Source organism: Pelobates fuscus, chromosome 4, assembly GCF_036172605.1.
Source record: "Pelobates fuscus isolate aPelFus1 chromosome 4, aPelFus1.pri, whole genome shotgun sequence".
In the NCBI taxonomy this organism is placed as follows: domain Eukaryota; kingdom Metazoa; phylum Chordata; class Amphibia; order Anura; family Pelobatidae; genus Pelobates; species Pelobates fuscus.
This window is the reverse complement of record NC_086320.1, coordinates 384,059,840-384,085,036: the sequence shown is the minus strand read 5'-3', so window position 1 is coordinate 384,085,036 and position 25,197 is coordinate 384,059,840. Positions and strand designations below refer to the sequence as shown.

Here is a 25,197-nt window from a genome sequence, read left to right as displayed (position 1 = left end):
CCCAGCTTCTACAGTTCCAGGAGGAAGCCTTTGGAAGACAAGTAACCAACCCTGCCTTCACCAAACTGCCTGTGAGTGTTTAGATAGTGACAGTCTGTGTTCAGAGCCTGTATTGATGTACCTGGACTGCACCTACCTGTAACATAAATCTCATTATGGGACTGATCGCTGATTGAAATAAACGCACTGTTCCAAAATGGGTTTGAACAGTCATTGGCAGGTGTGACCAGGACTGGCTAAGGAGAGTGTTTAAACTCCTAAAAGGCAGAGAATTGAGCAGTGAGACTGCAAGAGCATGATCTATACACCATAACCATTTTAACGCCTTAAGAACCAAGCCTGTTTTGAGATGCAACACGTTTGTCACCAAGGTCTTTTTAGCACTTGCCATGCGTTTTTATTCATTTTTTTTTTAATTTATACATCTTTATTTAGATATTTAAAATTACACATTAACAACATTTTGTTCAAATACATATATTCATCACTTATTACATTCAAACAAACTCCCATTCAAAACAATCCTAGTACAGTCGTACATCATTCATTCTGATGCAGGTTGTTCCAAAGTGAAATCCAAGTAGTTATTAATATTTAGAAGTTTCTATTGTCTCTCAACACTCTGTTGTTCTATTGTTCCTTTTACGATCGGATTTGAAGTAATCGGTTTAAAATGTTGCTTGTTATCCAGCCAAAAACATTCAAAGTGAGTATCTGTTCTAGAATCTGGATTCTGGATCTCTATCTCCTTCCATAAATCAGGGGAAATATTTGATCCATCCCAAGCTAAACCGTGTGCAGCCATACAGGCTTTTGTGTATAGCCTTGACACCAGGAAAATACCAGCCTCCTTTCCACCCCTGGGCTTTTTATTGGCCTATATGACACCATAAATGGAGGATTGCAATGTATGTAGAAGCTGAGGGTTTACTTTAAATGGTATATTTGTTTTGTTAATATATCTAAATGGTGTACAAACAAAGTGGATATTTGCAGACACTTTGTTTTTCTCTCTAAAGATTGGTAAGTTATGTATTTTCTAAGGAGTCTTTTTTTTTTTTTTTTTGTGTGTAAACATCAAAGAAAATCCTTTTATGTCCTTGCAGGTAAAATGCTTCATGGATTTCAAAGCAGGAGGCGCACTGTGTCACATACTTGGGGCAGCTTACAAGCACAGAAGTGACCAAGGATGGTACGTTTTAAAATCTTCTCGAGTCCAATGATTGCTAATATGGATTAGCAGATATCATGACTGTCCGAGTGTGGGGAAACAATAGGGGAAACAAGTTTGTTTTCCTGGCACTATAGTTTCCCTTTAGGCAATCTAAGCAGGTTTTATGGAAAAATACTCGTACAGTGTCTCCACCATGAGAGCTTCATTATTTCTTTTACCTTGATTATTCCCAGGAGGAGATTCGATTTACTGAATCCATCTCGGATGGACCGCAATGTGGAAATGTTCATGAGCATTGAGAAAACATTAATGCAGGTAATTGTAGTTGCACGTGTTTAGGAGGATATAGCATAATCCATGCACTAACTTCAAGGCTACAAGGTGTATAATGACCAAATATCATGTTAACCTTTATTTCTGCTGTTGCATGGTGAGATCTGTTCACTAAGTGCGCACTCCTTCAAAATAAACTGTCTTCTAGAACAACTGTCTAAGCAGACCGACTGTCTACCTCACGCCGGAGATCGACCTGAAGTTGGCCAATAAACTGAAAGATATAGTGAAACGTCACCAGGTACAGCTTGCATAGCATTCTTTAGAGATGTTAATATACCTTGTTATACAAGTACATTGGTTTTATTTATGGTCTGTCCTTGTTCTTGCACCTTAGGGAGCAGTGACTGAGGAGAAACAGAAGGCCTCTCATCACGTGTATCCTGTTCCTACCCCACTGGACGAAGGTAAGTGAGACACAATAAATGGTAACACGGTGAAAGCAGGGCCTGACCAGGATTCACATTTTAAACGCTAACCCGTGAATGGACTCTGTCAGGGTTATTTACGAGAGAGTGTTTTACGTTTAACCCCTTAAGACCGGAGGGCGTACAATTACGTCCTTTTTTAAGCGGCTCTAAACGCCGCCGGGTGTAATTGTACGCCCTCCGTTTTTTTACTTACCCGGTCGCCGGCGATCCCACACCGGCGATCGCGGTTGGGGGGACTCCGAGGGAGCCCCCCGCGGCACATCTGCCCTCTTCAGCCCCCCCGGGCCATGTGAGAGTGAGGTCCTTGCGAGGACCTCACAATCACATGGCCGGGATAGCTGGCTGCAGCAATGCCAGCAGGGGGACTAACTGTAATGACCGTTAGTCCCCCTGCTGCCTGGAAATAAAATTAAAATAAATTAAATAATTGTAAAAAAAAAATATATATATATATATATATATATATATATATATATATAATTAGATCATTATTTAATATATACACACACATACACTGTCTAGGTGTATTTTACTATTAATATATATTAATATCAAATTACACGTAGACTGATACTGATTAAATATATATATAATTATTGTTATATATATATATATATTTATATATAATATAAAAAAGAAAATATGTAAATACGTTAAAAAATAAAATTAAAAAATTATTTAAAAAAAAAAAAAAAAATATATAGATGTGTTATTTCGTTCTAACTGTATTGTGATATTAATATAATTAAATCCCTGTCGGCCAGGTAATGTTCATGTTGGTTCTTGTGTCTTAACGTTTTCTGTTTCTGTGAATTTCAGATGAGTGGCTGAGACCAGTCATGAAAAAAGACAAGCAGGTTCTTGTACACTGGGGATACTACCCAGACAGGTAATGACGATTGTCCATAGTGTGACTTTACTAATGGCTTTGGCGAAAGACAAGCTTTAAAGGACTACCATAAAACTGTATTTCAAACACTACAGAGTCTCTCTGACTCCGCCTCCCACCGGACCACGAAAGGCTTAAATAATCCTTTAAATACTTAACTGATTTGGACCTTGGCACTTGATCATGCTCCTTCTCCCTCCCATTAGGTCTTCACCCTTAGGTAAGCATTGAGCCAGTGCTTTTCTATGGGGTTTGGCAATGCGCTGAATGTCCTCATGCAAAGCAGGAGTACGTCCGGTGTCATTTTACTGAGTTAAACTCAATGAAACCGCAGAAAGCACCTCTAGTGGCTGTCTGGTAGACAGCCACTACAGGCAGTCTTAACAAGGCAATGTCAACATTGCAGTTTATTTGAAACAGCTTTTGCATTGCAGAGCTAAGGGGATAGGAGTTGTCTGGGTGCCTATAACGTCCCTTTTAAATATACCCTGAGATTTTTAATTTTGTTTTTATGGTATCCTTGGAGCCATTGCACTTTGTGAGGTCTTTCAGCTTGCACGTTCTATCAAATATTTGATGCCTGTGCCGTGTGTATCTGTATTTGTGTGTGTATATATTGCACACACGTGCAGTAAATGTCATGTGTACTCTAAGCACTATACCTACAGTGGTCTGTGATTCCCTGGCACTGTCCTATGGCAAGGAGTCAGACCATTTTTTGATGTCTGCAGTTACCAGGTTCCCTTGGGCACAGAGCTCTTCTGCCATTCTGTGATATTGCTAAAGTGCATGGTCCCATTCCACTAAACCAATATTGTCCCTTTTTAACTAAATTCATTATCCGAGAGCATAAGCTGGCGGTCTCAGTATTTTCACGAGTGGTTCACTTGTTGCTGCCCTGTACACTGAGCAAGATCATATTGGTAGATTTTTAACCTGCATCTACCTTCTTTATAGCTATGACACCTGGATTCCCTCCACTGATTTAGATGTTGAAATAGAAGATCCACCCATTCCAGAAAAACCGTGGAAGGTAAGTTTGTTTGTTAGTATTTATAGTCTTCCAGTGGCTATGACCGTTTTATAATTAGATTGTAAGTGTTAGCTTAACGTTTGCAAGTTGTTTGTGCAGATGCTTTAAATCCCCCCCGTCCACCAAAATGTGTCTAGGGTTTTCAAATCTGTGTAAGTGTCCCTATTTCCTCACCAATATATAAATCTATAATATGTGGAATTGCTACATGTAGATGCTGTACACGTGTACAATGAGAGGAAAATGTTGAGATAATGCTTTGTTTATAAAGCGTCTGCACCTGTATGAACACGATATTACGGTTATTTAAAACCTTCTTATATTTGTATAATTAAGGAAAACTGTCATTTTTATTACTGAAATATAAATGTTGTTGTAGCCCTTTTATATTTTGTAATTATATATAAGTTAATGAGATCCAAAGAGGGGAGCGCACACGCCTTCTAAATGAAACCACTTAGGTGCAACTAGTCAGGGTTGGCGTTACCCCTGTTCAATGTTCCAGTAGTCGCCTGTGCCAAGTAGTTCAGGTGGTAATTAAAGCAACATACCTGTATTATAGAGTCCAACTGTTACTTGGACTACCACTAAAAGGCTGCTCCCTTTTGAACTACTTGGAGAGCACAGGTGACTTTCTATTAGAATATGTATGTTAATAACTTTTTAAAGTTAATCATCTGGTTTACTAGTACTTTGTGTGGGTGGCCATCTTTACGTTTCCTGTTTTTGAAGTGCCCCTTATCTGCTAGACCATGTCCAATGTGAAGGTCTGTAACCTACTCATTATTTATGTTTGAGATGCCCTTCACTTGTGTATGATGTCAGAAGGTGTCCATGCACGCTAGTGTTTGGTCAGATAAGCGGTGCTTCCAACCAAAAGATTTTAAAAATGGCTGCCCTGTAGAGCTTTGAAGGCAAGTTTGAAGATACATGTGAATGATTCATTTACTTATATGAATGCATTGCAGAAGGTATATAGACTTAGTGGAAAGCCATGTGACCTAACATGAAAAAACTGGAGCAGGGGCAAGAAACATTTAAACTTATGTTAATGTTTATTGATGTCGAGCTATGGATCTCCTTTAAACATGTCTTTCTACAATCCTTCATTATGGACAACATATGATTTATTCTTGTTGGTTGTAGGTGCATGCAAAATGGATATTGGACACAGATATATTCAATGAGTGGATGAACGAGGAAGACTATGAGGTGGACGAGTCTAAAAAGGCAACTAATTTCCGCCAGAGGATTTCCGTAAAGAACGAAGAGGTAACGTGGGATTTAAGAGTTTATATTATTAGCTGTGTGTGTCCTGAAATCACTCTCAAGTCTTTTCCTACCTTTTGGTGATGTGTGAATTTATTTTCCCCTCCTAAATATTTGCATATTTAGGCTGTACGAAGCCCAGAGAGGAAAGACCGAAGGTCACTTGCTAGTGCTAAGAAAAGGAAGCGCTCTCCTTCCCCACAGACGCCAGCAGAGTCCAGAAAAAAGCCAGGCAAGAAAGGGTACGTATTGATAAAAGGAAATGTGTGGCTAAGCTGACACTCGGTACATGGAGACAGATGTGTATCACTGGTAGCCGCTGTTGCCACGGCTTTAGTGAATGTGTTCTTTTCAACTCGTTTCCTTTTTAATGATGTTGCAGTCACCCCATAGTAAAAGAAACTCAATAGTTTGTTTTTAGATGAGTAGATAGCCCATCCGTCTGTTACCTATTGGCCTGTGGAAATGGCTGTTCTGGGCTGGATTTGGTATGGCTCCGTAAACCGACAAAGTGAACATCCACCATAAAACTAAATCCATGAATATGCAGCACATTAAAGGGATACTGTTATTTTTTTTTTAATTATTATTATTAAACTGAGACAAAGACAATCTGTCTGAGGAGCTGCACTTTAATCACGTTTGGCAACATTGAAAAACTGCCAATACAACATCCTGTCTGTGACATTGGACGGTCCTTTATATACTCAGATTGTACTGCTAGTCATCTGAGTTATTGTTTACATGTCATGCTGAGTGACCGGATAGGAAATAACATAAAAAAACAAGCTTGTATATCTATAAGAAACCCACACAACCCATTCTGTCAGGTTATGACCTATTCTCAGATGTGACAATTCCACTTTTAATGTTGAACGTTTGAAATTTTTGTTTTTAGCCCGGGTGGTCTGTATGGGAGGAGGAGAGGGCAGAGGGATGATGATGAGCAAGAAGACCTGACAAAAGACATGGAGGACCCCACACCAGTCCCAAACATGGAGGAAGTCATTCTACCAAAAAATGGTAAGAGTTTTACATCCCTTAAACAGACTCTGTACACAAGTACATTAATATGTATTATTTAATCCTCCGGGTCACTACATTCTGTGGCAGAGCATTTCTGTGAGAGGAGTAAAAAGCACAAAGTACTGAATCTGCCAGCCCTCCGTGGGTATGGAGAGTAGGCATCCCCAGGGGTCAAGTTCTAATCGCCTTTGTAACACTTTAGACGTCTTCCATTTCCCTCCAGTATCCCCTTACTTTTGGGCAGTGCCACCACGTGTGTATGTAACTACCCTTTTCTTCGCAAAGACGCCAACATGTATCAGTGGGACTCAGTCTCATGTGACATTGCTTGACTGGTGTCGTGTACCACCTAAATAGCGTTTTGTAGCATTGCTAGGGGATATTTGAGCTTCAATGGAATTGAGAACGGCTGGACATGTCATAGTATGGCCCTCTGGGTTTTGGGGGCCCATAAGTAGAACTGGGGTAGATCCCGCATGAGCAGGGATTCTATGTCCTATAGTCTGGGGGTGAGTGCCAATGTATAATCGAAGTGACGTTGGCTGCTAGATAGTAATGATACAGGTGCGGGAGGTCCACCCACCCACCTGGGAGGTCCACCCACCCACCTGGTATGATACAATAGACCACCGGGCTAGTCTGGGTTGCTTTTTCTGCCATATGAATGAGTCTGTTGCCTTTTGCATACACGGTAGGTCTCCTCTGGTAACTATTACTGGCAGTGACTGGAACATGAACAGTAGTTTCGGCAGGACATGTATTTTCAGAGTGCAGGTGCCCTAGCCAACAGATGGGCTTCTCCATCTACTTCTGCAGGTCGCCCATGAGAGTGTGGAACAACGGTACGTAATTGTCTGTAGACAGCGGCAGGGTCAGCTGTCAGGATTAACTCTTCTGTTGCTATTTTAAAGTAACATGTCTGTCTGATGGCATCTGTGTCCGGGATCGAGAAGTGGAAAGTCATTACAACTGATTTGGAGAGATTAACGTTGTCTCCATGCTTGTTTAGTAGTGCGTCAAGTTTGGGAACACCTGTTATCATGTCTGTAAGAGTCAGAAGGACATCGTCCGCGTACGCCGCGACTTTAAATAATTGATGTGCTATTTCTACACCTCGAATCAGTTGGTCCGATCTGATGGCCAGAAGCAGTGGCTTGAGGGTGAGCACCACCAGCAATTGGAGTTCAATTTCAATGTCGAATTAGAGCTGTATTGGAGTTTCCCTAGTGTTATTGCGATGTGTGCATGATCAGACCAGGGGATGTTATTTATTTCTGAGTGTATCAACTTGTGCATGCCTATGTAGTTAGTTCTAGAATAAGTGTTGTATAGGTTTGAGTAAAACATGTAGTCTTGTATGCTGGGTTGTTGTAGTCTCCAGGCATCTAACAGACCAGTGTGAGTCAAGAAGGTATGGAGGAGCTTGTCCTGTCCCCCTCTGCCCTGGAATCTCAGGGTCCCTGGTTTCTTGCTCCTGTCGATCGCCGGACACAGCACTGCGTTGAAGTCCCCCCCTACTACCACCACCCCCCTTCTGTGTTTTTTGGTGAGTGTTTCCAATGAGGCATCTGGTTCATTTGGGTGCATATATATTGATAATGCTAAGTTTGATATTGTGATGGGTCCCAATCACCACCATGTAGCGACCCTCTGGGTCTGCTTGGCTATATGTGGGTACGAAAGGGCAGCGTTTGTTTATGAGAATTGCAACCCCTGCTTTCTTCCTAAGGTTCCTCGGTATGTCCTGTCCCTCAGCGCGGTGGTTGCCGTCCTGGGAAGGTGTCTCCTGTAGGAGCGATATGTCTACCGCCTTAGCCTTCATGTCCCGTAGCATCAGTCTACGCTTGTTGGGGGTGTTTAACCCTTTAACGTTTAGGGAGACTATCTTAAGGGCTATTTATTTATTTATTTATAAAATATTTTACCAGTAAAGATACATTGAGATTTCTCTCGTTTTGTATGTCTGGGATTAGCGTGAAGGGTGTGGCTGCTGAATAATAATAGGTCGCGCTGGATACAAATGGATGTGTAATAACAATGTAAAATAAATAAATAAAAATATAAAATATAACCAGATCAGAAAGACAAAATGAATAGGAATAAAATTATTAATATTAATATCACTTGCATACACTCTTACAGTAAGGAACGGAACAGTTATAATGAATAGTCCCAATACTTAATGGTCTGCTTGTATATTCCAATAAATAAGTGGAAGGCTTGGTATGTAGGAATTTCCAATGAAGAAAATGAGTCTTCTAATTCATGGGGTGTCTTGACTCCGTGGTATACATGGAAAGACAAAATAAAGAAAATCCAATAGTGCAAACTGAGGACCAATAAGAGCAGGGTGAATATAGGAGAGGTATATTACTCACCTATTATTGAGCATAAACTAGCTCAAGTATAATAAGCATTCAGTGGCGTCTGCCCCCCACTGGCGGGATAAGGTGAAGGTAATTCCTCGGTATAAAAAAAGGGGAAAAAAAACGACCAAATATAGTGCTCACTAGGATTCTTTAGCAGGTATCAGCTGTCTAAGCCAAAGTGGCCTGATCACAGCTTCCACTGCAGCTACAGCTGATCTCCAAAATATATTCACCCTGCTCTTATTGGTCCTCAGTTTGCACTATTGGATTTTCTTTATTTTGTCTTTCCATGTATACCACGGAGTCAAGACACCCCATGAATTAGAAGACTCATTTTCTTCATTGGAAATTCCTACATACCAAACCTTCCACTTATTTATTGGAATATACAAGCAGACCATTAAGTATTGGGACTATTCATTATAACTGTTCCGTTCCTTACTGTAAGAGTGTATGCAAGTGATATTAATATTAATAATTTTATTCCTATTCATTTTGTCTTTCTGATCTGGTTATATTTTATATTTTTATTTATTTATTTTACATTGTTATTACACATCCATTTGTATCCAGCGCGACCTATTATTGTGTTTTTGCCATTTTTCCTTTGAGGCTATTAGAGGGAACCTCATACCCATAGGTTGCAGCTTTCGATTTGTTCACAGTCCTATTAGATCACTCAGCGCTGATCCAATACCTATCTTGTGGCTGCTGAATGTCTGCTATTCTGGAGGTGTGAGCTGTGTGTTCCCTCTTGGGGCCCTGCTACTGTTGGGAAGTTCACTGAGGTTGTTTGAGTGTCTGTGAACCCTGTATCGCCTGGATGAGCCATGAGTATTGTTAAACTGTAAACTCATAAACATAACCTAATACAATAAAAACCTACATAACTGTACATTTTATTCTGGTCTTGCATGTCACTAGAATAATAAGGGGGTCGGAGCCCCCCTACTGGTTGAACAAGTATTCCCCAGATAGGAGTGGCTGTACACCGCTCAATTCCACTAGCTGTGCACTAGATGTGGATTTGCACCGCTTGATGGTGTTGTGCGCCGGTGGGGTCAGTATGGCTCGGTTTGCTTATCCCAGCGTTCCCCTTAGCACTAGCTGTATATAGGAGCTCTGATCTTTGTTTGAAGCGTTTTGGGGGCAAATTAATCTGGAAAGGTAACTACATACAATGCAAAATCATAATGAAAATGTGTTGGCCGACCAGCCTCCAGAAAGAAAGATGAGGGTGGGGGGGGGGGGGGTTGCGGAACCCGTGGGTATCTTAAACCGGCTGGGGGGCTTGGGCCTACATGGTGGTACCCGCCGTGCGCATTGTAGAAGGAAATTGTCTATGGGGTGCCTCTGGATTTCACTCTTAAGTTTGCTGCAGCACCTGTATAGTGAAAGGAGTTGTATTGAGCCTACTCGACTATATGTGGCCCGAGCCCACAAAGCCTAGTACTGCATAAGGACTATATTTGAACCCCGAACTGAGACACCTGGCTGATTCCTAATCTCTGGGGACTCAGACAGTTCCTGGAATCAGTTCTGACGGTGATGTGCCCTTACAGATTCGCCGGCATCTCTCAAGCTTGGGCCTGAAGGGATTCTTGCGTGGTGTACCAGTCTCTTGGTAGGGTGATAAGCTCCGGGCGGGTTGACTTGGTGAGGGTCAGCTCTGATGGTAAGTCTATGCCCAGTTTAAGGAGTAATGGTGCCGGGTCATCCCCTAGTAGTAGTGTGGTAGTTCTCCCGTTCTGGATAGCCACCAGCTTAAAGGGATACTCCAGGCACCCAGACTACTTCTGCCCATTTGAGTGGTCTGGGTGCCAACTCCCACTACCCTTAACCCTGCAAGTGTAATTATTACAGTTTTCATAAACTGCAATATTTACATTGCAGGTTAAGTCCTTCTCTAGTGGCCGTCTAGTGGCTGGACGTCCTCATACTCCACGTTATTTTGCTGGCTAAATAGTTTGACTTCCAGAAGCTTGGTAAGTATTTGTGAGGCTTTGCTTGTTGTCACTTCAGGCGTTTCACTGCCCGCTGTGGAAGCTGGTGAGAGGGGAGCTGTGAGGCGGCGGCGAGGTCTGCCACAGTTAAGTTGGTGTCCCTTACTTCCCCTCTTTTTGTGTGCTGGTTTTGCTCCGTAGCTCATGGTGGACATGATGCTCCTATTTGCGGTGATTTGTGCAATCCGATGCTGCTGGTGAGTGCTAGATACAGAGTGGAGACCGTATTGCTTTAAGACTTTAGGACTTTTTTTTTTAATAACCGTAACCTGCGTTCACAGGGCAGTGCACAGCCGTGCAACATACACTAAAACCAGTGCTTCCCCATGGTGCCCATTTGAGGACTTTGTGTCCTCATACAACGCGGTAGGATGACCTTATCTGATGCGGTCATTAATAAACACCCTCAGGAAGACCGCAACAAGGAGTTTGTTTAGCTTCGCAATGATAACATTGCCGTATCTTCATTGTGAGACAAGATACAGGTGTGTTGGTCGTATTTCTGCAGTATGATCTCTGTTCTGTCTCTGAATACATGTATATCTGTATATGCTGTTATTTTTCTCTTGTGCTTTTGCTATTTCAATGCCCATCGCCTGTTCTCATACCTGTGCCCTGACTGTTTGTCTTGTTGTGTTTAGTGAATCCCAAGAAGGACAGTGAGCACACACCTGTAAAAGGAGGCGTGGTGGCCGATCTAGGTGAGTGCCCAGTACACTGACAATGCTTTTTCATTTTTGGGTTTTTCAGTGGTTGTATCCCCTGACTGCCCACCTCAGACATATTTTTTCTTTTCGTTTTTTCCTTTTTTGTATCTTATTGATTATACTCCCTTCCTTGCCTTATCTTTTCTTCCACGTGGCAGAAGAAAATGCCATTAGGTCTGTGGGATTAATTTTACTGATGGATAAATTTGTCAACTGAAAGTCTTGCTTTGAGCTCCACCCACTGCCAAGTTTGTCCAAAGTGACGGATATACATAAGGAAACATCTTTTTTTATTTTAAACTAGAGCACTCAGAAGAAAAGTTTCAATCACAGTGATTTTATATAGAAACAAAGAAGATGTTTTTTTGGTGGCAGAGCCACTTTAACTATCCCTCCCATCCCGGTGATTACTAGTGGCCACCGTGACACCAGTGCTATATAGAACGACTACATTTCCACAGTGACATCGGCTTGCTGTTTGCTTCCATTATTCCCCTGCGATGCTCTCTGCTAATTGTGTGCTTGCTCTTTATTTGCAGATGAACAAGATGAGGACGCTGTAGCTGCAGTTGGAAAGGTAAGTGTTTCTGTCAGTTTGATAGTTTGTGTATCTACACAGACAGGTTTTAATGTGCTATCCTTCCCAATCTGTCTCTAGGAGGAGGATGATCCAAGCAGAGGAGATCAGAGCAGAATGATTGACAATGGCGAAGATAATGTGACAGAGCAGACAAACCATATCATCATCCCAAGCTATGCAGCGTGGTTTGATTATAACAGGTACGTTGGTCGTCATGCTCTTGGCTCCGTGTAACATGCCACGTGCTCGACCTCCGAAAACATTGAATCCAGGTGTCCGTCCTGGTTATTCTCATACCGTCACGGTGCAATTGGCAACGGTTTTACCTTTAAACTCTGCCAAAAACTTGTGGCTTCAATTCTTAGCTCTGTATGAAGAGAGAGCTATTTTATTCCCTTGTATTATGGGTTTTGTACTTGGTTTGATTTGCTTGCATGCATTTTTCTTTTCCAGCATTCATGTGATTGAACGACGGGCTCTCCCGGAATTCTTTAATGGAAAGAATAAATCAAAGACCCCGGAAATGTGAGTGCCCACAGCAGTTCTGTTACACTGATAGAATCGCAGACTGACAAACTGTTTGATTAAATCTTGTAATATTGTCTTTGTGTATGAATAAAAAAAAGACTGTTGTGCATTACCATTGTACCTGAAATTCCTCCAAGGACACAAACGTGAGAAATTCCCAGCTTGACATGTAAATTAGCGAAGTCAGTTGTCCATTTTTGCAGATACCTTTAGCGATGGACACTGTTGTAAACATGGCTTTTTAAAAGAAAACAAAAAACAACGCTTGGGTTGTGAGTCAGAAATGCAGTTGTGTTCTCTCTACCCAGAATGCTTTCTCAAAAACTTAATTCCATTTAACTGCAGATAATTTAGAATGCGGAATATAAATTATTTACCCTAGTCAGGTAATACCTTGAATGGGGTATATATTGTAAACTCACTTTAATGAAGGGGTTGTTCAATCATTTGATAAACTAAATAATTATATAATGATTTACTGATTTTTTTTTTTTTTAATTTATCTTTTTTTGTCAATTGTGTTTGAATTGTTTTTGTGTTTTTCTCTTCTAATTTGCTCAGATACCTGGCGTACCGTAACTTCATTATAGACACATACCGTCTGAACCCTCAGGAGTACTTGACGAGCACAGCGTGCAGGCGGAATCTAACTGGTGATGTCTGCGCAGTGATGAGGTCAGTAGATGTGTCTTTGTTTCGTTGCAAGACTATTTGGTTAAAAAAAGTGATCGGCTTGTTTTTTATTTTTTTTGTTTAATTTTTTTTATTACAGGGTGCATGCTTTCTTGGAACAGTGGGGCCTGGTTAATTACCAAGTGGATGCAGATTCACGCCCCATGGCTATGGGTCCTCCCCCGACCCCTCACTTTAATGTACTTGCTGATACACCCTCTGGATTGGTGCCTCTACATATGAGGACTCCTCAGGTATAAGACTTGCATTCACTAGCAGTGTCTGTTTCTTCACTTGTTGTAGATACTATAAACTCAAGTATGTTTTGCTTTGTCAGGTACCATCTGCTCAACAGATGTTACATTTTCCTGAGAAGAACAAAGATAAGCCCACAGACCTTCAGAACTTTGGCCTTCGCACTGATGTATATTCTAAGAAGACTTTGGCAAAGGTAAAAGCTGTAACGTAACCTCTCCCTAGTATCTCCTTGGCAGGATCCATAGAATGCCCTCTAACCCAGTTCCTACACTGGCAGGATCCATAGAATATACCCTTTCACCCGGTCCCTACACTGACAGAATCCATAGAATATACCCTGTAACCTGGTCCCTACACTGCCAGGATCCATAGAATATACCCTGTAACCCGGTCCCTACACTGCCAGGATCCATAGAATATACCCTGTAACCTGGTCCCTACACTGCCAGGATCCATAGAATATACCCTGTAACCCGGTCCCTACACTGCCAGGATCCATAGAATATACCCTGTAACCCGGTCCCTACACTGCCAGGATCCATAGAATATACCCTGTAACCCGGTCCCTACACTGCCAGGATCCATAGAATATACCCTGTAACCCGGTCCCTACACTGCCAGGATCCATAGAATATACCCTGTAACCCGGTCCCTACACTGACAGGATCCATAGAATATACCCTGTAACCCGGTCCCTACACTGGCTTATTTGACTTCTGATCTCGTAAAACAGAGCAAAGCCGGCAGCGCTGGAAGGGAATGGACGGAACAAGAGACGTTGCTGCTGCTTGAGGTGAGACTCTTAATTGCAGCCTATATTCTTGAAAGTGATTCACATAGAAGTTTGTATTTGTCAAAACAGCCAATTAGTGCTTAGATGAGATCTCTCCACAATTGCTGTTGTATGATGTAACCGGTTTTAGCATGGTGACCCTTTCACAGATATTTGTATCCAATATAAAATAATTTTTAGCCGTTTCCTGGTTTGGTAGTGGGGTTTTCACAGCGCGGGGCATGCCATGTTCTACATTAGTTTTATTTGGATTGCTGCCGGTAGCCTGATTAAAATAATCTGCTTTTTTCCAGCCACATCTAGAACTGCTGAAATGGCACTGAACCACAAAATGTAGAGACCTTTAAAATGATTTCAATTAATTTCTTTTATCATGAAACACACATTTTAGATCTTGGTTAGTAATGTGTCCATTGCACCAAATTCCAATATCTGCAATTTCTTTGTAATGTAGAGCGATGCGTGAAGTTCTGCCCAGCACTACATAAAATACACAAGTTACTTCAAGGAATTTGGTTTGTCCTGTTTTCGTTCGTGGTGTGCTCAGCAGGCAGATGTTGTCTGTTAATCTTTCCTCTGTGTGTATTAAGCTAAATCCTATGTTTGTAGGCCTTGGAAATGTATAAAGATGATTGGAATAAGGTGTCTGAACACGTCGGGAGTCGCACTCAGGACGAATGCATTCTCCACTTCCTACGACTGCCCATCGAGGACCCGTACCTGGAGAACTCGAACGCGTCACTCGGACCTCTAGCCTACCAGCCAGTCCCATTCAGCCAGTCTGGGAACCCAGTCATGAGCACGGTTGCTTTCTTGGCCTCCGTTGTTGATCCCAGAGTAGCAGCTGCTGCGGCCAAGGCAGCTCTAGGTACAGATTGAAGGGTTAAAATGCTCTCAGATTATACACAAGGCTTTCCTGATAAACGGATGTTAAATCAACCTGAGCTTTTATAAATGCAAACTAGACGGGACAATTTGTGTCGTTACAATCTGTATGTAATTGCCGTTAAGAATGGTATGGAAATGTGTTTTAACTCCTTGGAGAGCCATGTCTTGTAACAAGAATTTAATTGTGATAACCCATAGATAGAATGAGTTCTGTCTGCATGATATGATCGTTTGATGACCGTGCTTGTCTTTGCAATGCTGGTTTGACCGTAGTTGCATTTCATGTTTATGGAGTTGTTGTGCAGGCTACCAGTCAGTGGCCCTTTCATAATGTGCTCTCAGAGCTTGTTGCTATTAGGTAGGCATGCAAATACATTGTAAATAAGTGTTGAATTGTACTTGCTCCTTTCCTTATGGCTTCTCGTTAACCTGGTGAGAACATCTCGTTACAGAGTGTTTGCCTATACATCTAATGCCTTATTGTGTTCTTTCACTCTTAACTGACGTAATCTCTCTGCTCCCCAGAGGAATTCTCCCGTGTACGTGAGGAGGTGCCACTGGAACTGGTTGAAGCACATGTTAAAAAAGTTCAGGAAGCAGCCAAAGTGTTGGGCAAAGTAGATCCCACCTATGGGCTGGAGAGCAGCTGTATCGCTGGTACTGGTCCGGATGAGCCGGAGAAGACAGGTAAGCTGTAGGTCGAAACATACCCAAATGTACAGGAAGCGCCCTATTTAAATATCAATATATTTACATACAATATCATTGCATAACTGGGTTTAGGTATAAAAATGGAACGGTTTCCTTACACTAGGAGTGTATGATCTGTTTTACATGATGCTGCCTGCATGGAACGGCTTTATACAGAAAAATCATTAAAAGGCCCTTATGTGGGATTATACCCTATGTCTATTTAAAAAGTAAATGGGTTGGCAATTTACATCTAATGTCTCATTTTATGTGACGCAATTAACTATTGTAACAAAGTAAAAGAATGCGTTCTGCAACAGAAATCTAGTGAATGAATGCACATTTCATGTGAGGTGCACAGCTCCAAAATATGTTTTAGACACCATGACCCTAATCGGTATTTATGTGTAAATTTATGGCAGCCAAACTGTGCCTGTAGCTTCCTTTTTTTTTTTTTTAATGAACTCAGATTGTGTATTTCAGTTCCATCCAGTTTGGGTTGGGAGGATGGATTAGACCCAACATGGTTACACCTGGGATATTCACTAAACCTCAGAGTATCACTGTGTTATTACTGTCTGATACCTGAGATATTAGCAATCTTCTTCTGAAAGGATCGGTGGAGAACTTAAATTGCATCTTTTCATGCTGTTTCTTTTTCTTTATTTTTGTAGTGGAGCCTGCTGAAGAAGAGAAGATGGAAACGGAGGCTCCTGAGGCCCCACAAGCTGATAAAGTGAGTATATCGTGCGCCTGTCGCATGTCACGCTGACTGGGTACTCTGTAATCGTGTAATTAAAGGGAAATCCATTCATTCAGTATTGCAAGGAATTCTTGCAATAGAAAATAAGAAACACATCTCTAGTTTTAGTTTATAAAAGATCCTTTAGCCATATACAAAATAAATAACATTTTCTTTCTTTAAGTCTCAAAGAATGACATCTTGTCCTGTGTACCGTCCTGTAAATGAGCATACTGCCATATAGCTGTTTATGTTGTATGTGTTTGTATCTAGAAATAGGAAAAAGTTAGTATGATAATGTGACAAGCTACATAATTAAATGGAAAATAAAACTTGTAAAGTGGGAATACAATGTTATATCAGGGTATGTTTTATTGTTATCTGGGGTGTATATTATTAGTTCTCTGTTAGAAACTCATTATTGTTTGTCTAAAACCATGGCAGTTGGGTGTCCGATTCGGAGTTGGTGACCTTGTTTTAATGTGTTTTTTGGGGTGGGTTTCAGGGTGAGGTGAAAAATGAGAAGACGAGTGAAGCTGAGCCCTGCGAGAAAGCTGAAGGAGCGGCTGAGAAAAATCTGGAGGAAGAGGAAACAGAACCCAAGGAGGAGGAGAAGCCAGGTATATTTTCAGTGTACTGTATGTGGCCCAGACTTTAAAGAACTTTGCTGTGTCTTGGTACTTTGTGGTTTTATTTATCCAACAAGGACCCAGAAACCGTTTCGACCTTGATGGTTCCTCAAAGCTTAAAGACCGCAAGTTCAAAACTGTTGCCGGTTCTTTGAATGAATAAAAGCACAAGCTGTGTTTCTCGGTTCCCCACTCTGTGCATTGTGACATGGTCCCCACTCTGTGCATTGGGACATGGTCCCCCACTCTGTGCATTGGGACATGGTCCCCCACTCTGTGCATTGGGACATGGTCCCCCACTCTGTGCATTGTGACATGGTCCCCACTCTGTGCATTGTGACATGGTCCCCACTCTGTGCATTGTGACATGGTCCCCCACTCTGTGCATTGTGACATGGTCCCCACTCTGTGCATTGTGACATGGTCCCCACTCTGTGCATTGTGACATGGTCCCCACTCTGTGCATTGTGACATGGTCCCCACTCTGTGCATTGTGACATGGTCCCCACTCTGTGCATTGTGACATGGTCCCCCACTCTGTGCATTGTGACATGGTCCCCCACTCTGTGCATTGTGACATGGTCCCCCACTCTGTGCATTGTGACATGGTCCCCACTCTGTGCATTGTGACATGGTCCCCACTCTGTGCATTGTGACATGGTCCCCACTCTGTGCATTGTGACATGGTCCCCACTCTGTGCATTGTGACATGGTCCCCACTCTGTGCATTGTGACATGGTCCCCACTCTGTGCATTGTGACATGGTCCCCACTCTGTGCATTGGGACCTGGTCCCCACTCTGTGCATTGTGACATGGTCCCCACTCTGTGCATTGTGACATGGTCCCCACTCTGTGCATTGTGACATGGTCCCCACTCTGTGCATTGTGACATGGTCCCCACTCTGTGCATTGTGACATGGTCCCCACTCTGTGCATTGTGACATGGTCCCCACTCTGTGCATTGTGACATGGTCCCCACTCTGTGCATTGGGACCTGGTCCCCACTCTGTGCATTGGGACCTGGTCCCCACTCTGTGCATTGGGACCTGGTCCCCACTCTGTGCATTGGGACCTGGTCCCCACTCTGTGCATTGGGACCTGGTCCCCACTCTGTGCATTGGGACCTGGTCCCCACTCTGTGCATTGGGACCTGGTCCCCACTCTGTGCATTGGGACCTGGTCCCCACTCTGTGCATTGGGACCTGGTCCCCACTCTGTGCATTGGGACCTGGTCCCCGCAAGCTGTGCATTGGGACATGGTCCCCGCAAGCTGTGCATTGGGACCTGGTCCCCGCAAGCTGTGCATTGGGCCCTGGTCCCCGCAAGCTGTGCATTGGGCCCTGGTCCCCGCAAGCTGTGCATTGGGCCCTGGTCCCCGCAAGCTGTGCATTGGGCCCTGGTCCCCGCAAGCTGTGCATTGGGCCCTGGTCCCCGCAAGCTGTGCATTGGGCCCTGGTCCCCGCAAGCTGTGCATTGGGCCCTGGTCCCCGCAAGCTGTGCATTGGGCCCTGGTCCCCGCAAGCTGTGCATTGGGCCCTGGTCCCCGCAAGCTGTGCATTGGGCCCTGGTCCCCGCAAGCTGTGCATTGGGCCCTGGTTCCCGCAAGCTGTGCATTGGGCCCTGGTTCCCGCAAGCTGTGCATTGGGCCCTGGTTCCCGCAAGCTGTGCATTGGGCCCTGGTTCTGTTAAGTTAGCATTCTTAGAGTGCTGATTCTCATATCCCAGTCACTCTATTCATGTTCTGTTTTCTATAAGACGAAGAAACTGAAGATAATAAGGAGAATGTTGAGGCATCCAAGGAGTGCGATCCAGTGAAGAAGAAGATAGAAAATGATATTTCCGAAGGAAATGTAGCAATGGCTGCTGCAGCTGCTCTCGCCTCCGCAGCTACAAAAGCAAAGGTTGGTGATGTCCGGGCTGGTGTGGGTGGGAGCATATGCACAGGTGGTAAGGGTCTGGAATAGTTAGGAGCAGTAGACTGGCATGGTAATATGGATTGGGCGTGGTTGGGGACAGTATGGTAGTATGGTAAAATGAGATGCGGGTGGTACGGTGACATGGTCCAGGCATGGTTAAAGGTGGACCTACGGGTCAAGGATGGTATGGTGATATGGATTAAGCATGGTTGGGGCAGTTAGGGTGATATGGATTGGGCATGGTAGGGGACAGTATGGTAGTATGGTAAAATGAGATGCGGGTGGTACGGTGACATGGTCCAGGCATGGTTAAAGGTGGACCTACGGGTCAAGGATGGTATGGTGATATGGATTAAGCATGGTTGGGGCAGTTAGGGTGATATGGATTGGGCATGGTAGAGCAGTTAGAGTAGTATGGTGATATGATATGGATTGGGCATGGTTGGGGCAGTTAGGGTAGTAAAGTGTTATGGATTGGGCATGGTGTGGGCGATATAGGGGGTGCATGGTGATATGGATTGGGCATGGTGTGGGCGATATAGGGGGTGCATGGTGATATGGATTGGGCATGGTGATATGCTATATTTGTTTGTGCTCTGTAGCATCTAGCAGCAGTAGAAGAACGCAAGATCAAGTCCCTTGTGGCCCTGCTGGTGGAAACTCAAATGAAGAAACTGGAGATCAAGTTACGGCATTTTGAGGAGCTTGAAACCATCATGGACCGAGAAAAGGAAGCTGTAAGTGTCTTCAGACTTCCGTTTAGACCTGTGCCAAGGGATGTTTGGGCATACAGAGGGTATTTGGTTTAATGCAGCATGATTTGTGATCATTATCCCCTTTGTCGCCTGACCGTTTCAGTCACCCACGTTCAGTTATTAGCACTGCGTGTTGCTTTTAAATTATGTTTTGGGACTAAAGGAATAATCTGACTTTTAAATGTCTGTCTCTTTTACAAAAACATGATTTAAGAATTGCCAGTGTTCTATATTAAATTGTTTCCTTTCACGTTGTCCAACTACAAATGACAAAACTCCCACCCCTTTCAATCACTAAATATTCCTGACTGTAAGCATGCAGAGTGCCTGTTTTAGGTCTCTGTTCTGTTTCCCCAAGCATTGTCCACCACCTGGGATCCCCTGATTTGGGATCTGGAGTAGTTGGCCCTTGTCTTTCTATGGGTTTGATCAGCTAGCTGTGTATGTCCCTTCCATTGAGATATTAAATACTATGTTTGCAGATTTCTTTCCACATGATAGTTTTCAAGTCAGATTTACCGGCCTATTGTTTAATCATTATTCCAATTCCCTGCAAACCGTTTGATCTGCTGCCAAAATACAAACCTTTATAGGCTTGAAGGAAGTGAACAGTCCCTTACTCTGACCTCTTGCTTGGGGTGTAGCTGTGAAATGAGAAGGAAGTCTGAAAATAATAAATTACAATAAACATAACAAAAATGGACGGGTTTTCATATTTGATATTGCAGTTACATTCACCCACCAGCAGGCGTGTCGATACCTTTGACTAGCTCTGCATAGGGCAGAGGTGCCCAAAAGGTAAAATTGTAAAACTGCAATTCCCGTGCCTTAGAATGGCAAAGCACCATGGGAGCTGTAGTTTTAAAACAACTGGGGATCTACCTTTTTGGAACCCCCTGGTTTAACTCTGAGATATGGTGATGCCTTCCATGGTCCCTTCCAAGGAGTGTGACCTACTTTTTTAGTTAAGTCTGGCATCCTGTACTAAAGGTTTGGAAATACTGGATCTCTGATCCTCCTGCATTCCTTTGTTTTTACTATACTGTATCTGTCTTGTGCAGCTGGAGCAACAGAGACAACAGCTACTGAATGAACGCCAGAACTTCCACATGGAGCAGCTGAAATACGCCGAAATGAGAGCACGTCAGCAGATGGAGCAGCAGCATGGACACAACGCACCGCACCAGACGGGCACCACTGGACCAAGCATGGGTCACATGGGGTCACCAGCCCTTCCTGGAATCATGGGGCAGCAGCAACAGCCCCCACCCTATGCAGTGCATCACCCAATGCCACCACCCCATCCATCACAGACAGGTAAGATCTCTACCCAACGCAGTGGGCGGTGGGACATCACGGGAGGACCTGCTCAGAATTTAGATGCATTTATAGAAGCTGCTTTTGTAGTGCTTTGACTGTAGGCTACATGGAGATTTACTAGCTCACTGCAGAATGGTGCTCATTCAAAGGGATATCACATCACTTTTACTTTCAACAAAACTTCCAATATGATTCTGATAAAAGTAACATTGTCCATTTCTTTAAATAAAAAAAGTTAGCATCGGTAAATAAAAGTCGTTACACATGGCTGAGACGTTAATTCTGGGTTTTGTTTTATATTGTGCCCCCTCATTCTATTGGTATGCCCCCTGGCAGTGGGTTTGGGCTTCTATAAAACTTCTTTACTTCAGTATTGCAGCCTCAGCCTGAGCACAGCGCGATCCTTTGACACTTTTTATGCTGTCGCCCTGGAACATCTAAACTAAGCTGCTCTGCCACTGCAGTCCGCTGGCACTCTCTTCCTTCACAGTGATCTTATTGATCCTGTGCAGCATAACCATTACTTCCCGAGTAGGCCAAGCCCACAGAGTCAGATATACAGTTTGTCTTAACTGTCTGCTTCCAGGATCCACTGTGCTTTTCTGGGCAGGTCACTTCTTCTGTTCCTGGGCTGTACAGGAAATGTTTTGTGCATCTTTCAGGAATGACATACAGTCAGGAAAGATCCAAGCAGAACGGCCTTGATTAGCATACGGACATCCTTCATGCAGCATATTAATGGTTTCCCCCTGTAGCTCTGGCAGTGTGCCACGTGTCTAGCAAATGTTTATGGTCGTGCAATCCTTACCCTCACTGTGACTGAAGACTGGTGTCTATCCATGAGACACAGCTGATGTTGTTATAGGTGTAGGAGCTCCAGCATTGGCTTTGAGTTTTCAGCCATTCTGGAATTGAAGAGTACTCTTTACTCTTGGAACAATTTGTTTCATAAAAGTGCTTTGCTGCCCACTGTAGCGGATGGCATTGGGCTGTCCTCGAAATTCTGTATGTTCATATGCTTTCTGTGAAATTTTGCCTTGTGTATGCAGCATTCGACTGTTCGGTAAAATCACTCCGTTCATTATATTGAGTGAAACTACCGAACAACCAGACCACCCAGGAATAAGTGTGCCTCCAATTACCGTTAATTGGTAATTGGTGATTCATGTAATGTGTGTTTTGTCCTCTGGGTGGCCGCCGTCGGGAAACGAACACGTGGCGGCGGCCATTTTAAACTCCCGAACAGCGGTGTTTTGCTGTCGAGTGTCTGGAACCCAAATCGGACACTCGGCTAGGCAAAAACCGCTGCAACCTCCACACTGCCCTTAAATTCGTGTAGAAACTACCAAACGTTTACCGGTTCGGTAGAAAAACACACGAACAAGGGGATTCATTCAAATCCTCTCCAGTCTCCATAGCCCAAGTCATTCATGCAGTTTATTCCCTTTTTCTGTGACTGACCGCAGGGCCAAAACGCTTGGAACCAATTTCGGCTGTTACCTCCAGCGCGGTCTGCCTTTTTACTACTTCCACAAATCTCCAGAACCCCTGGTCCGATCTGTGTGATTTTTGGTTATGTCACTCACCCAGATCAGGGCTACCAGGGGATGTAATATTTAAGGGGTACATCCAGAAACCCAGGGAATTATGTCCTGCATAACAGGATTATGAGTCAGGCTAAGGGTAGGGGATGTGTGGGTGGCAACTCATGTATGATTGGCTACTGTAATAATTATTGTAAATCCCTCCCTTGCATGGGAGAATGCTTTAAAAGAAGGTTGAGTGATTAAAATTTCAGTTCTGCTCCTGATGCCGTGTGTCGTCCAGTGATTGGGATCCGTATTGGGATATTCGTGGATTACCTTGCTTGCTGTGATTATTACTCTATGGTATTTTATAACTTATTCCTGAGCCTCACTGGGATCTTTAGTGGAAGACCAGCTCTCCGCTACACCCACCGCACCACTTCACATTGTGGGCCCACAGGAAAGTAACCATTCAGATCGCCAAGTGCAGCAGATCCCATGCGAGCGCTCAGTCGAGCCCAAAAGGCTATAAAGATTCCAGAGATCATCAAAGCACTGTAGAGGCAGCTAAATTTATGGGGTATGATCCTCGAAAATCTACCATTAAAGTAGGTCAAATGCCGAAGCTCGCCCAAGATGTGTCTGTCCAGCATAGCAGTTAGGTCCTGCCTTTTCAGTGTTTTAACGTTAATAGAATTCTCTTATATCCTCTCTTAATGCTTGCATTTATTTATTTCCTGATCTTTGTAACTGGTTTGATTAATTTTGTCAATGAACTATTGTAGGTCAGATGCCTGGTCCAAGTTCCATTATGTCTGGACCTCCTGTGCCACCTCGTATGATGCCCAATATGCATCCACCTGTAGGACCTCACCCCCCTCCAGCAGCTGTACCACCAATGCCCAGCAACATCGCTGGACCGCGTGCACCTGTGGCTCCTAATGGCATGTGTAAGGCAACTGTTTTATTTACATGGTCTGCTTTTAGACATTGCCCAAACACAAATCCAGAGTTTACATAAAGCTTCATTAATCATAATGTGAGGATGTCTCGCATAGCAAGTCTGTAGCCGATTGGCAGGTGTACCGCTATAATTATACATTTATATACATTATACACCATATACATTATTTATATACATTACACACCATATACATTATACACCATATACATCATTTATATACATTATAGGCCATATACATTATAGGCCATATACATTATAGGCCATATACATTATAGGCCATATACATTATAGGCCATATACATTATAGGCCATATGCATTATAGGCCATATGCATTATAGGCCATATGCATCATTTATATACATTATAGGCCATATACATTATAGGCCATATGCATCATTTATATACATTATAGGCCATATACATTATAGGCCATATGCATCATTTATATACATTATAGGCCATATTCATCATTTATATAAATTATAGGCCATATTCATCATTTATATACATTATAGGCCATATTCATCATTTATATACATTATAGGCCATATTCATCATTTATATACATTATAGGCCATATTCATCATTTATATACATTACATTAGGGGCCATTTGCAGTGACTGTAAAGTTAAGTAGTATAGCGGCATATCGAACGTTATGTAAAAAGTATGCAAACTGCTAATTAGTAGGTAATGAATGGATCTGAATGAAATGTACATAATGACTGCTCTAGTCCTCCTGCTCTGTACGATGGTGCTATAGAGCAGTCCATCAACCTAATGGTGGCTTTATTTTATGTACTCCATAGATTTAAAGATGAATTATTTTACTTAATTGAAATTTAGAATTTTTCTCAATTTGTCTATTTTTTAGACTCTGGGCCTCCGCAGCAGCCGCAGCCTCAGCCTCCACCCCCCTCTGATGGACCAACTCCGCCTCCCATAGTGCCTCCCACCTCCTCGGCACCCTAAGGAAATTAAAGGAGATCTTCCTTCTCTCCACACAAGCAACTTCCACCATTACTAGCTTTACTTTTACCCCACAGAGCTTTTTTTTTGTTTGTTTTTTATACAGTGTCCTATTAATTGACCAAATTTATACGTACAATTCAAATCGCACATCAATTTTTTTATTTAAATTGCTCAAGTATTGAGTATTTATTGAAGAACAACTGCTTGAGTCTATATGTTCCAAGATTTTTTTTTTTTCTTCATTTTCCCCAGAATGGTATTTCTAAGTTTTTTTTTGTTTTTTTTTTTGAGGATATATATTTGCTGTTTTGCCTTTGGTTTGCATGTTTTCCTCTCCTGTTATTTGTAGTGTTTGTTATTTTATAATAAAATCTCCTGTAGTAAATGGGTGGTAAGCTTCTTTTGCTGGGAGTTAGGGATTTTGTATGATGGTACTCTGTCTCTGTAATGGAATGTGTCCTGTTCTCCAGAATGACTGCCTCTGGGTGCTGTCGAACTCTTCTCGAAGTTTGTCACAGCAGAATCTTTATATAAAAAAAACCCCAACAATTTAGATGCAGTTTCTTGTTTTGTAGATGCTTTCCCATTGAATAGAGCGTCTCCTTGTAGAGAAACGATCGTAATGGAATTTGTATGTCTGTTGGTCTGAAATCTACCTCTTAGGCAGGAAAAAGTGTCATTTTCTTTAGCTGTTGGGAGAGAAGATTCGTACAGCTGCTTGTGCAGCC

General features: G+C 42.8%; 1 protein-coding gene across 2 annotated transcripts in view; it reads left to right on the top strand.

Annotated features, from left to right (window-relative positions):
• SMARCC1 (SWI/SNF related, matrix associated, actin dependent regulator of chromatin subfamily c member 1) overlaps positions 1 to 24,735 on the top strand; it is a 48,889-nt gene extending 24,154 nt beyond the window's left edge. Inside the window, exons 3-29 of one of the 2 annotated variants that reach the window (XM_063452866.1) lie at positions 1 to 71; positions 1,107 to 1,192; positions 1,408 to 1,489; positions 1,656 to 1,748; positions 1,845 to 1,914; positions 2,758 to 2,827; positions 3,785 to 3,860; positions 5,007 to 5,132; positions 5,256 to 5,371; positions 6,028 to 6,152; positions 11,169 to 11,228; positions 11,774 to 11,811; positions 11,893 to 12,014; positions 12,268 to 12,339; positions 12,904 to 13,017; positions 13,115 to 13,268; positions 13,352 to 13,465; positions 14,006 to 14,065; positions 14,675 to 14,933; positions 15,479 to 15,640; positions 16,318 to 16,379; positions 16,891 to 17,005; positions 18,771 to 18,916; positions 19,534 to 19,668; positions 20,748 to 21,003; positions 23,318 to 23,482; positions 24,372 to 24,735. In XM_063452866.1, the coding sequence (XP_063308936.1) occupies positions 1 to 71; positions 1,107 to 1,192; positions 1,408 to 1,489; positions 1,656 to 1,748; positions 1,845 to 1,914; positions 2,758 to 2,827; positions 3,785 to 3,860; positions 5,007 to 5,132; positions 5,256 to 5,371; positions 6,028 to 6,152; positions 11,169 to 11,228; positions 11,774 to 11,811; positions 11,893 to 12,014; positions 12,268 to 12,339; positions 12,904 to 13,017; positions 13,115 to 13,268; positions 13,352 to 13,465; positions 14,006 to 14,065; positions 14,675 to 14,933; positions 15,479 to 15,640; positions 16,318 to 16,379; positions 16,891 to 17,005; positions 18,771 to 18,916; positions 19,534 to 19,668; positions 20,748 to 21,003; positions 23,318 to 23,482; positions 24,372 to 24,469 (3,047 nt within the window). In that variant the 3' untranslated portion in view covers positions 24,470 to 24,735. Of the gene's footprint in view, positions 72 to 1,106; positions 1,193 to 1,407; positions 1,490 to 1,655; positions 1,749 to 1,844; positions 1,915 to 2,757; positions 2,828 to 3,784; positions 3,861 to 5,006; positions 5,133 to 5,255; positions 5,372 to 6,027; positions 6,153 to 11,168; positions 11,229 to 11,773; positions 11,812 to 11,892; positions 12,015 to 12,267; positions 12,340 to 12,903; positions 13,018 to 13,114; positions 13,269 to 13,351; positions 13,466 to 14,005; positions 14,066 to 14,674; positions 14,934 to 15,478; positions 15,641 to 16,317; positions 16,380 to 16,890; positions 17,006 to 18,767; positions 18,917 to 19,533; positions 19,669 to 20,747; positions 21,004 to 23,317; positions 23,483 to 24,371 lie in introns of both variants that reach the window. The other variant, XM_063452865.1, reaches the window with a different exon arrangement.
• The last annotated feature ends 462 nt before the right edge of the window (positions 24,736 to 25,197 follow it).